Source organism: Channa argus, chromosome 8, assembly GCF_033026475.1.
Source record: "Channa argus isolate prfri chromosome 8, Channa argus male v1.0, whole genome shotgun sequence".
Classification (NCBI taxonomy): domain Eukaryota; kingdom Metazoa; phylum Chordata; class Actinopteri; order Anabantiformes; family Channidae; genus Channa; species Channa argus.
The window spans coordinates 816,424-832,995 of NC_090204.1; the positions used below are offsets into that span (position 1 = coordinate 816,424).

General features: G+C 39.8%; 1 protein-coding gene across 3 annotated transcripts in view; it reads left to right on the forward strand.

The window, feature by feature from the left end:
* The window catches only part of nlgn1 (neuroligin 1), a 329,180-nt gene extending 318,133 nt beyond the window's left edge, over positions 1 to 11,047 (forward strand). For 2 of the 3 annotated variants that reach the window (XM_067513941.1, XM_067513942.1), the window contains 3 exons: positions 752 to 908; positions 2,185 to 2,262; positions 2,449 to 11,046. In XM_067513941.1, coding sequence (XP_067370042.1) covers positions 752 to 908; positions 2,185 to 2,262; positions 2,449 to 3,051 — 838 coding nt within the window. In that variant the 3' untranslated portion in view covers positions 3,052 to 11,046. Of the gene's footprint in view, positions 1 to 751; positions 909 to 2,184; positions 2,263 to 2,448 lie in introns of all 3 variants that reach the window. The other variant, XM_067513940.1, reaches the window with a different exon arrangement.
* Positions 11,048 to 16,572: the final 5,525 nt, after the last annotated feature.

The following is a 16,572-nucleotide window of genomic DNA, read 5'->3' on the forward strand; positions in this document are numbered from 1 at the left end:
CTGGGAGATTTATACCACCAATTTGAATGGATAAGTGTGTTCCTGATTAGGTCTGGCTGGCTCCATATGCCACTGTCAGACAACGGGGCGCTCACTGGGTCTGAAAGGGCCACCACAGATCCCGTGGCTGGCTCTGTTATGCTTTTTAGCACAGGACAAACATAACCCTGGGCCAAATGATTCATTTCATGTATAAATTCTATATAATTTAGTTAATTGCCTACATCCATGATATAAAAACTGGGACATGCTTATTTTTTTAAACCTTAAAAAAAAAAGGTTATCTTGAAACCTTTTCAACAAATCAGAATCTTTAGAAAACCGATCATTTGTGGGGAATAATACCCCTTTTGACCTTTTTTTTGATTTTATCAGATGTGATATTCAGGCACTGTTGATTAAAATTTGATGAAACCTGTAGGCAGCATCTCACCACAGCATTACACTATTTTCATAATTACGCTGATTAGCCTAAGGGAGATGCTACACTTAGGTCAAAATTAAAATTTTAATAAGCAGACAGTCGTTTCTCTAAAAGGTCCAACGCAACTTGAGTTTTACCATTAGTTCTTCTTGTCCCTTAAGCAAACAGCCACATGACATTAACTACTACTGATCGGCCAGCAGAGGACCACATCATTCGTGGGAGGCAAGATGTCTACTAATATGTTGTTTAAAAAGGCCTTTTTACTGTTCTGCCATAAAATCATGAGTAGATATCACTTCTTTTCCTCCTCTCTTCTCTTTTCAGGGACCCAAACCAGCCTGTTCCCCAGGACACTAAGTTCATCCATACGAAGCCTAATCGTTTTGAAGAAGTGGCATGGACACGATACAACCAGAAAGACCAGCTCTATCTGCACATTGGCCTGAAGCCCCGGGTCAAAGAGCACTACCGTGCCAATAAGGTACAGTCAAATATTAGTTGATGCAATCTCTGCTTTAACATAATCATCACTTTTAGGAGTGAAAATGAATTCTTGTGGTAGCCACTAAAAGGTAACCAAGGCAACAATTTTTAGGCGACTAATTACTGACCAATCAGATCATACTATAGCAATGACCATGCTTTTCTGCTATAATTAGATAGGTTGAATAAGAACCAATCCAGATTGTCATTTATTCTTCTTTGGTAGAAGTACTGGCATTGGTACAGAGAGTTTGGTGTTGTCACACTTTAATATTTGTATATTTAATTGTAACAAGAACCGAAAAGAAGAGATGGCAAGGAGAGGTTTGAAATGTAAAAGGGGGGTTTATTAATAAAGGTAAACAAGGGGTAAACAGTGCGAGGGAACTGACTCAGACTGAAGGGTACAAATGAACACTCAAACATAAAACCAGGGCCTAAGAAGCAGAGAAAACAAGAGACAAATCCTAAACACTGAGACAAACAGAAAAGCAAACCTCAGACCAAAACAGAAGTGGGAGAGTCCAAACATGAGGATCAGGTAGGGCATTGAAGGGAAATGTCCAAACGTATAGAATCAGCACAGGAATGTTCACAGATGAGGAAGGAGAGACAATCTAGCAGCAAACAGTGGGGCGAGCTGGGTATAACTACCAGGAGGCACAGGTGAAAACAATCAGGGTTAATGAAAAACAAGACACTAAAGAAACTAACTGGGAAGTGGTACAGAGGGATAACAAAATAAAAACCAGCAGCAGGAAGTGAAACTAAAGAAAACTGGCAAAAATGGCGACTGTGACAGGTGCAGTGTCAGTAGTAAGGCAGACATTGGTAAATTCACCATTGTGGGGAAGACGGAACTAAGCCTACATTCCAACCCACACAATAGTCATGAGCTTTAGGTAGTGAAAAAAAAAATGAGGTTACAAATACAACTGACCAAAAAGGTTTCCTCCACATCTAAGATCAGCCTCAGAAATAGGGAGACTGGGAAGAGGTCATGGCAGTCACTACACCTTTGGATTGAGATACAATAATAAAAACTGTTTTGGTTTTACATTAATTATGCTCAATGACTGATTGACATGTGATTGACTTGTTTGATCACTGCCATTAATGGGGACCCCGGCTGGATCCCAAAACTTAACTGTGTTTACTGTGCGCGCAAATAAAAGCTTCTGGATCATTAAGATTAAGTTGAGATAATATTCATTCATTGTCAAAATGATTCCCTTCTTGTCCAACCGTAATGACTTAGTGACTTCTCTCCTTAGGTCAACTTGTGGTTGGAGCTGGTTCCTCATCTGCACAGCCTCAATGAGGTCACCCAGCTCATCCCCACCACCACTAAGGTTGGTACTATCTTCAGCCTTCTCATTTCTCATCTCATTTTGACCCTTGAAAATTACCCTAATACCTGAATGACAAGCTTGGCCTTTTTTTGTATTGAACATTGAATAACTCACTTTCCACATTCTGTGTGGCACAAGGCTGGTTGAGCTTTCTGACATGCTGACAATTGTTTTTCCTCTCTTCAGATTCCTCCACCTGAGGCTACGAATCGCACTCCAAAGACCAAGATTCTGGTGACCAAGCGCCCTAACCCAACTCCGTTCCCCACTGAGACCCAGGACAGCCACAATCAGCCACACCTGGTGGACCAGCGTGACTACTCCACTGAGTTGTCTGTGACCATTGCTGTGGGAGCCTCTCTGCTCTTCTTAAACATTCTGGCCTTTGCTGCACTTTACTACAAGAAGGACAAGCGGCGACATGATGTCCATAGGCGCTGCAGCCCTCAGCGAAGTGCTGCCAATGACCTAGCCCACACTCAAGAGGAGGAGATCATGTCCCTGCAGATGAAGCAGCACTCAGACCTGGGCCGGGACTGCAGGGGGGTAGGTGACTCTCTGCATCCGCACGACGTGGTGCTCAGGACTGCCTGCCCACCTGACTACACTCTGGCCATGAGGCGCTCGCCGGATGACATCCCACTCATGACACCAAACACCATAACCATGATCCCGAGCACCATGGGGGGGCTCACCTCACTCCACTCTTTCAATACCTTCCCCAACAGCGGGCAGAATAATACCTTACCCCACGCACACCCACACTCACACTCCACCACCCGAGTATAGCCCTGTGGATGTACCCATGCAGGCAGGACTCTGATGGCTGAGGCAAAAGCTATCGCCACTGCTGCAGCAGAGACCTAAGGCTGACATGCTGACAACCACAGATATGTCAGGAGCTGAAACGCCAGCCTGGATTTGCAACCATTGAATTACACTGGGATTGTACGACACCCTGTTAATATCTGAGGGAATATAGTCAAGGAATTTCTAGGATTTCCGACCAGAAAGGGAAAAAAAGAATAATTATGTTTTTATAGAAAAACTAAAAGACATCAAGAAAAAAAATGTTCCAATAAGGATTCTAAGAAAAAAATACTGTCAAGCTAAAACAAAGAGGAAGATGTGTTTTTTTCTATTTTTATTTTTGTTCTGATATTGCAGCAACACAAGGTACAGTAAACTACTTTTCTTTCTAGCTACAGATATGGCCTTTGGGATCTTTTGACAAATGACTGTTTGACAGTATTATCTGGAAGCAGAACAGAGCATCAGGCACGCCTTGGAGGTGAGAAGAGGGGAGCACTTTGTAAAAGAAAGAAAACATATTGTTTTCCTTTGGCATCACACTGCAGATTTCTCTGCTTGTGGGGCACAGAGTAGATGCCGAGCAAACCAATTTAGGCATGTGTTAATTTCCTAAATGGAGGCTATGTAAGATAAGGCAAAAGCAACTGTTGAAAGGAGCAAAGGAAAGGACTGAAAAAACAAAGGAAAAAAGAAACCCTGTATGCACAAAGAAACCATTTTGAGAAAAAGAATATCACAAATACTTTTCATCCATTTATTTTTGAGGATTGAAAACAATTTTATTGTATAGAACGTATTTACATATCTAGATCTGTACACTAAGCACCAAGGCTGTTTAAGCCCTCTTCACTTGGGGAGGGTATCTATACTGCAAACGTGCCAGCAGGATTGAACCGGTGGGAAGTGGGGGAACCACCTACTGGCTTTCTGGCAGTTCCAACTTCAATACAGAGAGCTGGGGGACAAAGGATAATTGGATATTTTAGCACGATGCGCATGACAATTTATCTGCTTGATGGCTGCTCTGCTGATTATGTCATTATTAAGAATAATTTTCACCCTCTCCCTTGCATTGGAGCAATTTCAGACGGATTTCCTGAGTGGAGTTCAGGAAAACACACACATCTTGCAGGACCATGGTAAATACAGTCCAAATTGTGGATTATATGGGCTTAAGTTGGGAACAGAAAGGGGAGGGAATTGGGATATGATGAAACTTTCATGCAGAACATAGTATAGCTTGAGTGGAGCTGGGCATATAAGAACTAGTTTTGTACTCTGTGTGTTGGTACTACTTTTTGATAGTGGTTAAATCACATTGTATCAATCAAATTCATTGTACCTTCAGTTGAAATCAGTGTTTTTGCTATTCTGCCTATTGGACCACACACCGTATAGAAGTAATTACCTGCACTGTTTATTCCATTGCCCTTTGTTATTTTTCTTTTAACAGGGAGGTGTATTGATTGAGTAATGCAGTGGATGCCCATTGGTATGAAGAAATTGGAACGTGAAAGTACTGGAAAATATTTAGGAAGAGTGAATCTCTGGCCTACAGAGCTTCTATCTTCCTCTTTCAGCCAGTGTCCATAGACATGTTTAATCATGAATCCTTATAAATGACTAATGCAAGTCAGAGGCCAAGCACAGACAGATCACACTGGATGGAACTTTCAAAATGCACAAGTGGATGAGAGGAAAAGCTTGGGTCAGAATAGGTTAATTCCCATGAGTGACTTTTTCATGTACGTTTCTTTTATCAGCCAAAGCTGACTATTTGCCGAGGCACACTGCGTTTTAGGAAGTAGAAACACTGGAAAGGAAAAAGGCCTCCCATAGCAGCTGAAACCCACAGTCACTTCTCTTTAACTCACTATAAAGAGCTACTGCTTTGCTTTTTTTATTCCAGTCTTTTTCTACCAGTGATTCCCTAACACATCTCTACATTATCTTTTCTACTGGGCTGACAGGTTGAGCTGTTTGGCAAAACGGCTTCCCCTGAAATCCACTTCGACTTCAGTTCAGAATCTCCTGCAAGGCTGTCTGCTATTGGTAACATCTTTAGGTCAGTGAAGACTCGACAGCTAATGATGTTAGCCACCGGAGTAGGATGGTGTCATACAGGAATGCAAAATGCAGTCAGATCCGATCGCTTAAGAGGCTGGAGTCATTCGGGGGGTAAAGTGGTGATCTTTAATACAGACGGAGAGAAGAATACCCTAGATGGCAAGCCTGATGTTCTCAGATATAGAAATCTGAACACTGGCATAGAGATGCTCCTTGGTAAGCTAAAACACGTCTCCCCATTTTGCCTTCACTAGTGCAGACGTGTGAGGGCCTATGTTGTGAGAATACATCTTGCCCCTTTCGGTTCACTTGCAGGAACTGTGCAGTCATTCAAAATAACGAGTGCAAACTACAGTAGACTCGTATAAAACTGCATCAGAAAAGCAGGATGGGGGAAGTGGGATAAGATCGAGTTTGTTAAAGGGAATTTTGCTAAATAAATCTTTTTGGGTTTTTGGCTGAAGTAAAGAACCAAGGCTTGATTTAGGGTCTAAACAAAAGCAAGATTCCAAGCCTATTAGAGACATCATCCTCATGGGCCAGGGGCTTTTTGAAATACCCGTCTCTGCCTAAACAAGTCAACAACATAAAAAATGTGAATTTTAAAATCTTGAGACAATCCTTGTAGGTCTGTTCACGTTGCATTGATAGGCTACTACCGTTCTCGTTTCCAGCTTTCCTATTTCTTCTTTGCGACAAACATACAGACATATGCAAATGGAAACGAGTGTGTAAATTCCTCCACATGCACTCATGTGCTAAGTAATTGGGCCTAGGCTTTCCAAGTGTTTTGGTATGTACTCAAGATATTGTATATAGGCTAACACCCTGATTGCTTGCACTTGGACTCAAGATTTATTAGACCCATATAAAAAGCAACATGACCTTGTTTTTGTAACCCAAGCTGATGGCTGAAATACATTTTACAAGATACGGAGGGGAACCTTGAAAGAAAATGAAACAGTGTTATTGGATGGTTAGCGTGCTGAGTTTTGAGAACATTTGTGATACAAAAAAAGAAAAAACAAAAACTAACTAACATGCCAGACAATAGATTGGCCAAGGAGTTCTTAATCTGTAGCAGTTTTTAAAGATGTCAGCTATTCCAGGAACAGACTACACATTCTCAGTCTAATAATGGCTGAACCCAGACTATCTGCAAACCTAAAACATAATACACAGATATGCAGCATTCTGTCACAGGCAACAAGGGCTCCAAGGGGTGGGTTTTTTCATGGCTCAAGTTATCCCAGGATTCTTTCTTCGTGCCAATGATAAAAAGAGAAATATTGTGGCTCCAATGCTCAAAGAGCACAATGATCCAAATGTTAAAAGAGGATATGTGACTTACACGAAAGTAAGTCGCAGAATGAAATTGTCTTACATTTACTGTTCCCTACATAAACATGTTTGTGATTGGTGTTTCGTTGTACAGAAATGCAATTTTTAAGTGGCAAAATTGAAGTGTTTGTTGGTTTTGTATGTCAGGCAAGTTGTCAAAGATAGCAAGCAAAGACTGGCTACACTCCTTTAGGCAATGGACCATACTTCTCAGCCAAATCTCTACAAGAATGGATAAAGTGGCCAACTCAAAAGCCACGTTTCCAACATAAGACTATTGGAGAGATACAACCTGTCATCCATTACTTTAGTGGGAGGTATTACACATGGATTCTTGTTCAGGCCATTTGACTAAAGCCATGCTGGCTCATGACACACACTCTTATCAAGCTGCACTACAGATAACTTTTTTCACATTTAAACTTTAGGATTGCAACATTACTGTAGAATTAAAAAAAGTATTTTGGGAAACATTCTAAAACTTGTAGTTGTCCTCTCAGCCTATACTGTATAGGTATGCAGTAATAAACAGTTGTCATATATTTAATATACAACTGGCTGCTGGTTGACAGTAAGTGGATTTATCAATGAAAATATCACAAAAACATCACTGCAATTACAATAGTACATTAATGAGCATCCCAACCAATTCAAGCACTGCTCTCTAGAGAAATAACAAAGGGGCAAAACAAGGGCCAGTCATTGAATTAAACATGTAATTGCACTGACGGGCAAATAGTCAAGCAATTGCAGAGCCATAATAAGTAGCTGCCTGGATAAGGATGAATGCTAATTGTAATGTCCCATGTTATCAATTGTCTGATTTGGATAGGTGATAAATGCAAGCCAACTGCAGAGTGAGGGGCAAGTGAGACAAGTACTGGTCAGTGACAGATATATTTGAAATTAAAAATGGAAATAGCTAGAAGCTGTAGTGAACCTAATGTATGGTGACAAAATGCGAACATAATTTAGCAAACAGTCCTGCTGGATTGCCCGAGGATGTAAAACCCCACGGATGGATTAAAAAGTTGTTGGACAGAAGGCGACTCATTAATTGAGGGTTGATAAGTGAGGAAATGCATTAAATAGTTTTAACAACTGACAGAGGTGATGCAGAGTTGCTAAAGCAAATTGAAAGTAGCAAAAACTGCAACTTTTGAAAGTATAGTAGGACCTTTATACCACTGACTGGAAGCACTGCCTGTACAGATTGAGAAGACAAATGACCGGGCAGAACACCAAAGGTTACTATAAGAAGACCTGAAAAAAGAGAGAGGATCTAGGATACTTACTCAATCTTTGGTTAGATACACAAAGACCTTAGCATAACAGATTGAAGTGTAAAAAAAAAAAAAGATCATAATGGGAGAAGTAACAGTCATTGACCACAGAGGACTGAAGCAATTATTAGCCATTAATAGTGGCTGATTATGATAGACAACTTCTTAGGTACTTAATTGCATTACAGGCAACCAAAATCACACTGCCCCACTTAACACACATACATTCACAATGTATCCTACATGTCTGACAGCCGCAGAGAAAGCATCGGAGATTTAGGTATTTCAAGTTAAATTTCTCTAATCAAAAGCTCCTTCCAGAGAGCTAGTATTACGGTTATTAACAGAAGAGCCCGACTGATGCCCGTGTAGAATTGCATGCACTCAAGTATTTTAACACCATGTTACATTAGGTGTTAAAACAGGGATTAGAGGGCAAGTTGGGGGGCTGTTAAGTTTGCAAGGTAAGTGATTGTGGTTGGAGTAGTCAGGTGCAGCTTACCTGAGAAAATACATACAGCAGATGGGAGGACAGATAATCCGTCTGTTTTGTGCTTTGGTGAGGACAGAATTCAAGAATGTTTTAGACGTCCACTGGATCAGAGGTTGCTAATATAACTGGTAACAAGAAATTGAACTCGCAGATCTACAGTAGATAGGTTGGGTTAACAGTTGGAGTAATCAGAAGAAAGCCAGTGATGCCAACCAAAGTACATAATGTCTCCAAAGTAGTGAAATGTCCATTTGAGTCTGGATCAAGCTGGCAAGTATTTAGTCTTTACTCAGATGAGGAAAAAGAAATAAAAGCAGCTTTTAAATGTGTGGTCAAGTTATAATTATAGTTAGATTAGAGCTACCGAACAATATCCCCCGTGATGGGGTCAGATAGTACAGTGTGGCCTGATAACTACTGCAGGTCCCAGTAATAGGGCAAAACATTATTTCACATCACTACTGGACTTTCATTAAGGTCCGTTCACCCAACATTTGGCACATTTAGCTGTGTATTTATAATTGCCAAATGACTCAACTAGAATAAAAAGTGCAGAAGCCTGGTTCTTAACCTGATTTGGGCCAAACTGTTTTTATACGATAGGCTAGCCTTGGACTTCTGTCACCAACTTTTTGGACACATATTTACGTGTTATTATTAGACTCTGAAGGTGCCCTGTGAAGTTTTCATTATTTGGCCAAACAAACGAATACATTCCCTACCTCATTAACATTTGCAAAGCCTTTTCAGTATGTGAATGCATGTTGAAACCTTTTATGTTTACTTGTCTTGTTGTTTTTGTTGTTGCGTTTAATGCAGTGTGCATTAGCATCCCTCTCTTTTAACATGCATTGCCGCACCATGCAATTGTCAGTAATGCAGGACCCAAGCTCTTACATCTTGGTACATTCTGGGATTTACCCATCACAACCTTGGTCAACAGTGCCACCGGTGGTCAAATACTCCATCGGGGAACCTTTTATGGTAATGAAGTTATAAAGTAAAGAACCTCAGCCCATGCTTACATCATATATGCTTTTAAGTAAGGGCTAGGACTTAACAGACTAGGGCTAATAGATGTTTATCATAAGTACACTATGATTAAAAGAAAACTTCCTTTTCATTCATTTTTGCAAATTTTAACCCATCTACATAGGTATGTCCCAGTTATATCAAAATATCGGCCACAATAAATGGTCCTAATGGTCACAATACTTTCAAGTCTGCCCAGCTCACTTCTTTATGGAATGGAAAGACTAGATATGTGATAAAATTATACTTGACTGAAATGGCAGATGTTGTAGTGCAATGTCCAAGTATTTGAAAGATGGAAAGTGTTTCTTTTAGGCTGCCATTAACAGATGTTAGCTGCTGTATCTGTGTTTCTCCGCATTTTATTTCTGTAAAAATGGAAAATGATGGTTGCATTTTCACTATCAGAAGGCAATTAAATACCTGCTGAAGTTTATTTAATAGCTCTCTTTTTTCAACTACAGAAGCTGTATCCACCTGTCATTTAACAGAAGAAACACTAAGGCCTCTAAACTAAGAGTTAATAGGTGTAAAACTTGACGGGATAGTCAAATATGAAAAGAGGCTGGAATTCTGTTGCAGCTTATAGTCTACGTTTTATGTGCTGTTGCAATTTACCATGGAACTTTATCAGTCTTTTCCTCAGGAGTACATCTTTTCTTTAAATTCATTGGACCTTTTTTCAGTCTCTGGCTCATGACTGAATTCATGTCTGTTAAAACTGAACATTTTGTTTCGTAAAAATTCTGAAGGGTTGTGTTGAGGATACTCCATGGGTGCAGCATACATGAGCAGGAGTCTATGGCATAGTTGTCATTTTTAAAACACCTGATTTGCAGATATATGTGTTAGCCCTCGAATTAAAATTCTTAAGCTGATATGTTTCACTTCAAACTATACTCCCTTGTCACTAACTGAGACTTGTAAACATATAATCCATCAGTGGTGAATTCTGCAATGTGCCTAATTTCTTTAAACATATATGAAGACTCTGTTTATTTAATGTATCCAACGATGGCTGGCTTTCGCTGACTTGAATTTGGATTTGCTGGTCACACGTCCAAGTGGCAGGTGAAGGATTATAGTGCGAGAAGTTGAGAATGACTGCCGTCCAGTGTCGCACCTTTAAAATGTGTCCGTCATTCAAAGAGGTGAAATCACTACAAATCCAGGTAGCATTTCTTCAGTCATTTCTGTTGAATCCTAACACCAGTATTTTCATGAGCCAGTCTAACAGGGTGAGTGTGAATGCACACACAGGTTGGGACTGAAGACACTTAAGAAACCCTGTTCTAGGGGGACACTTTTCACTTTTGTTCCATTGAAAAAAATCTGCCCTGACCGTGTCCACATTCTGTGCAGCGATATATGGGACAGACAAGGAGGGGACGAACGAGCACTGCATAGTTGAATGTAACGCAATGTGCCATTTTCTAACCTCAAATCGCAGCAGAAACAACAACCAAACCTCAGATTCATCCTGAGAGGTTTTGCTAGCAGTCTGAAAACTTAAAGGTGGATTTGTCCTTTGATTGCCATGTGAACCAAGGAGGTGGGGGGTGGGGGCTATGTGAGGTGGTCTGGCATTTGTAATGTAGATTATTTGTCACTTGTCTTTCTTTCTGGTTAAATAGTAATTACTCTTCTGGAGCACAATAAATGATTTTAATATGCTGATATGTTTTGTTCTCTTGAGTCTTTATTTATTATATTTTTTTTTTCTGTAGCTGGCCCTGCTGACTTAACTAATTTAATTGGTGAAGCACACATCAACTCTCACTCACAAGTAATTACTGTGGCAGTTTATTTGTAGCTAGATTAAATTTGTTTTCGACGACTGAAAGAAGAACAAGCTTTGACGTTTGCAGCTTGTACATTAAGGCGGCTGTCAACACATGGGTCTATTCATTACATTCTAATAGGGAAAGACAAACAGGTAGCAAGTAAATGTCTGAAACACACTGCAGTAGGTAGAACATACATTTTGTGCAGCATGGACGCAGCCTTCATTTCTGTATTGATGCTTTGTTTTTCTGTCTTTAAGGGGACTAGACTGTGCTAAAAGGTATATTTTGTGTCTAACCGTTACATTATTACTCCTAGATTTGTCCACCCAAACAGAGGTCCTTACCCAGCTGGACTTATCTTGACTTGGAATTGTCTTAAAGGTGTTGGTCAGCAGCAACTAGAGTTGCTTTAAGCCATTTAGACCATTATGCAAAAGGCTTCTTCACTTGAAACTAAGTGGGAGACTTGAGACACATGAGACTTCCATCCAGTCAGTTGAAGAAGCATTTTGAATAAAAGGTAACATCTTCTGAATCTTCAAGTCCAGTTGCCACTGAGAAGCACTTTGGGATACGTGTGACTTGGATGATGAAGAATCTCTACAGACATTTAGCAATGCTCTTTGGGATCATAGCACAGCAGTCCTTGTCACACCAGATTTGCATTAAATCCAGTTTTCCTCAACGTTTTGTGTCCTGCCACTGGTGTCCTTTTTTTTTTCTGTCTCACACAGTGGGATTTACAAACCCACTGCACAGGGTTTCATTCCCAGTGATAGGCAGCTCTTGCTGGCAAAGGGAAATGTTGCCAGTAGTGTGATTGCACTGTTATCCCCAACAGGTTACACCTTGGATCATACAGAAGGCCCAAATACTTGGATCTTAATCATCACTGAACGACTTATCACCTACCTAAAATAAAGTATTGGCATCCAAACTGTTCACACATGGACTCAAGTGAGACTGATGACATGATTTAAGCCTCTTTCACACATGCTCTGGAATCCTGAAATGTTTAGGACTTCACCCTGAGGCAATGTATATGAGAACGCAAATGTCAGAGCGAGAAATATGTTCTACTACAAAGTCCATACATATTTCTCACATATTTTTCAGCGGTTTGAAATAAGAACTGAAGATTTTTTTTATTGCCTTTCATTTTAACTGATCTCTCCTTTTTTAAATTAAAAATAAAGAATATTAGGCTCATTTTGTTTTTGTTTTAGATGCTTTTTTATTTTATTTACACATGTTGGAGGAACAGTTCGGATTCATGAATGCTTAATGTTTTAACGGATTTCAGCAAATGATGGCTTCGATTATGTGTTTCAGTGTTATAAATGCATGATAAAAGCTGTAACTGTTCAGTGGGGTATGATGTGTGGTGCTCTGCCTATGGACTTCGGGGTCTGTTTTTTGTGCATTCAGGGTTGTGACACTGCATTATGTTTCCTCTGATCTTTACTAGCACACTAATAAAGCACTTGCACAACACAGTCAGAAAAAAAAAAAAGCCAAACTGGCATTTTGTTTTACTGCTAATTGGAAATCAATCAGAATTCATCCTCCTTGGAAACGGTGACATTTGCCCACTCTTTGCCAATAATTAGAAACAAATTATGCTAGAGACTGACTGACATTTAAGGAGCAGGCGGCTGTTTGGAGTGGAGTGTAAAGGATCAACAGAGATGTATTTATGCTCTATGCTATTGTGTGAATGTGTGTGTGAGAGTGTGAGTGTGTGTGTATGCATGCATGAATTTGTCTGACCAAGGGCATCCACTACTGTGGGATGCACAGCCAGAGGGCTCTGTAAGAATAGCTTGATAAGGAAGGCTTATTTACCATAATAATGCATCTCATCTCTGCACATCAAACACTCCTGCCTGGTCTGATAACCAGCTCTTTAATTTAGCACAACTGTTTGATCTAGCTGTGCTGCCGCTGTCCCAGGGCCATTGTTGCAAGCTGCACAACAGTTGGGTAATTGCTGTGTACTTTAGCAGTTTTTCACAAATAGAACCGTTACGTAACATTTAGGCACCTATAGCGCAAAGCTCCAATGACTTGTGGGAAGTTGAAAAGATCTGTGAGTAAATGTCCAATTACCTTTCATATTACCAATTTGCTCTTTTTTTTGTTTATATTTGTTGAATTTTATGAAGAAGACTGTATACTGACACAAAGCAGAGCATGGAGGTCACGTGTGGGGCCGGAAAGTCAGGGGCAGTCATGGGAGGGGGCTGTAGTTCATAGAGAAGCATCCGCTGGCTGCAAGACGGTGGGAAACACTGCAGTACTCTTACGTTCATTTCGATTTTACAGAAAATTAAATTCTAGTCTGGTCTGAATGAGCATTATTTGATTCTCACCATTTTTATTTCCACATACTCTAAGCAATAAAATGAATGTTACAAGAGACAGATTTATGTTTCTAAATGTGCTAAACAATGCTCATCTAGGAAATTCATACATCTTTAAAACACATCAGCATAGTCACCATGATCATCGGGGTAATTGTGTCAGATTTGATAGAGCTTCTATGGGGCCACAGATAACAGCAGGTAACAGAAAATAAAACTTTAACAATTAGTGACAGTATTAGAATTAAACTGTACATATTTATAATAGATTGAAGCAATATGCAACTTTAGGTTTCCTGGTAATAACCCAGGTATAGCTACTTGAAATAAATCTACTTCATTCCATCCAAACCTTCAGAGAGCTACAGAATTTAGCAGTGAAGCAGAAATCAGTGGCCATCATTAGGTTTTAAGGGCATTCGAGATTGAGCGCTTTGACAGCACCTCTCCACATTAAGTTTATGCTTTGAAACATTTTTCCTTAATAAAAAAAAACAATTCGAACTTTAAAGAAACTTTTAGCATTTTCATAAGGTTTTATCAATCCAGATATGTACAACCCAAGCTCTACTCATGTTTAGGTTGTCAGAACATGCCCCTAACATGTCACATGCTGTTATTCATGTGTAGCAGCTTGGATTAGCTTTTTTATCTGCTAGAAAATGATTAAAAACACATCAGTCAGGCACAGCCATCCTCTATGTGGTGGTGAGATCGAAATCCTATATAGCTGGTTCCTGTTATTGTGAGGTGCTGTGACACAGAATTACACTGCAGCCTGTAATAGTCGGCTTAGAATAACTTTCAAAGAAACCCCACTAACCATCTTAACATGAAGTTACCTGCGTTTTAATGTGTTGTACCTCGGGGTGTCCCTTGAGGTTTGGAGCAGCAGGACTTCTTCCCTTAAGTTCATTTTGAGTATTGATAACAGCATCAGCACCCACACTTTACTTAATATTTATAGTTTGTTATTGAAAAGTCATTTTGTTAGTTACTCAGTTGTGGACATTATGTACTTCACAGTAGTTTTTAGCAAGTTTGAGTTTATTTCAGGGTGAAAAAAATGTATTGATGTATATAAAGCTATAACCCTGACTAAAGAGAATGTGAATGAAGTGGAAAGTCAGAACAGATTTGAATGCGTTGTGATGCAATGGCAGCTTGTTTGTTTGTTTTTAATTTGAGGGTTTTTTCTAATTTAAGGGATCAGGATTTAAGAACTTGTAAATAATTCAGGATTTAAACAAGAAGAAGGAGAAAAAGACAAAAAGTGTGGTCCAACACAGTAGGTGGTGAGGGCAAGGTGTTGACTAAAACATATTTAAACTTCTCACGTCTATGTCAAAGTTTAATTTAAATCCATTTCAAATGTAGGACTTTAGTCTTCTGTTTAAGGGGTGTCTACATTACTAGGCTCAGCAGTAGTACCAGTTCTGATGAGATGGAGTAAGTCCATATTAGTTGGTTTTGTTTCTTTACCTCTCATTTGGATGAGAGGTGAAACATCTTCAGGAACCTCAAGCAAGGCCAGTTACCACTGAGCAGCTGTATATTAAAAATGTATTAAATATATTTGTTAATGAAGTAAATTCTTGTTTTTTTATTTGTACCATTTTCTCTTTAATTCACGTCACAATAAGTACGTCCAAATAAGACATTTCATATAAAGTATATTAACTTGGGGGCTTGGTGGATCAATGGGTAGAGTATTAGGTTGGGATGCAGGCCAACAGGATCAAATCCCCCCCCCACCAGGGCGTCTACCTCTGTTACCTGAAATCACAGTGGGTTGTACAGTTACATTAGAAAAGAAATATTTCCACCCTCACATACTGACCTCACTTTAGTCAATAAGGTGCTGCTGCTGCAAAACCTCTGCCTTTACCTCTACAACTAAAGGTTGTAGGCTAAAGCTACACAGACCTGCAGATGCAGTTTTTGTCACCAGGCAGGCTGATACATCTTCTGATATATTACTGTAGTTTGAAAAAATGTTTCAAAACTAATATGCAAATACTACTTTGTCCCCTATCAATTTGAATGTACGTGCTTTAAAGCACTTTTACTTAACGTTGACTTATGCACGCTGTCATAAATTAAGTTACAATATTGTGTAGGATGGGTGGGACAGTATTAAACAATTTGGGCTGCAGGTGTGAAATGCTACAGTTGCAGAAACTGCTAAAGGAAAACTTAATGGGCCTGTTCTACTGAACTACCTGCTTCATATCGATCATGTGTGTCATTGATGCAGTTTTCTCTGCAGATATCTCAAAATTAACAGCTTCACATACTCCCATGGCTTCTGTTTATGTTGTAATAAAGGAGAAGTTCATGAAAACAAATGACATTGGTGATCGGAGAGGAGTTGGCCCTTGTCTGCCCTCTAGTGAATGACATTTTAAATCTTTCAAACTAACACAAAGTACATACCATTATTATTTGTCCTCTCTGCTTATCCTAGTGATTTCAGAGTCACCACAGCAGATCATTTGTCCACTGGTTGATTTGGCACTATTATTGTTCGAATGCCCTTCTTTACGCAACCCTCCAAAGTGTCTACCTGGCTCTGGACCGGCGCTGCATGGCTGGAGATGGGGATGGACTGTTGGGTGTACAGTGTCTTGCACAGGGACAATTTGACATGTGGTCAGGAAAAGCGGAGCGTGAACCATTGACACTGCCACCCCTGGTTTCACAGAACAATATGCCAGCAAATTAATTTGGGAGTCACGTTTCAGAAGAAAAGATTAAAACAACTGAAATTCGCAAGCCAATTTTTAGATATCCAAAATTTGCTCTGCTTTTAGTCAGATGAGTCACACTTCCCCCCTTAACAAGCAGTTTTAATCACTCTTCTGTTCTATTCTTGACAACACACACACAGCAAAACCTTTGTTCATCAACTGTGTTCTATTTAATTGGGATTTGCCGAGTTTCTGCGTCATTTGAGTCGGTCCACTGGATGCCACCCTCAGGTAAGGCAATTATAATCAGCACGTCGTCTCTCTGTTGTTCAAGGCTCTTCTTCCTCTCAAAGAGCTTCTTGTGCCGGAGAAGAAAAACACACACACACACACACACACACACACACACAATGGACTTGATCGGAGCTGTGTTTACAAGTT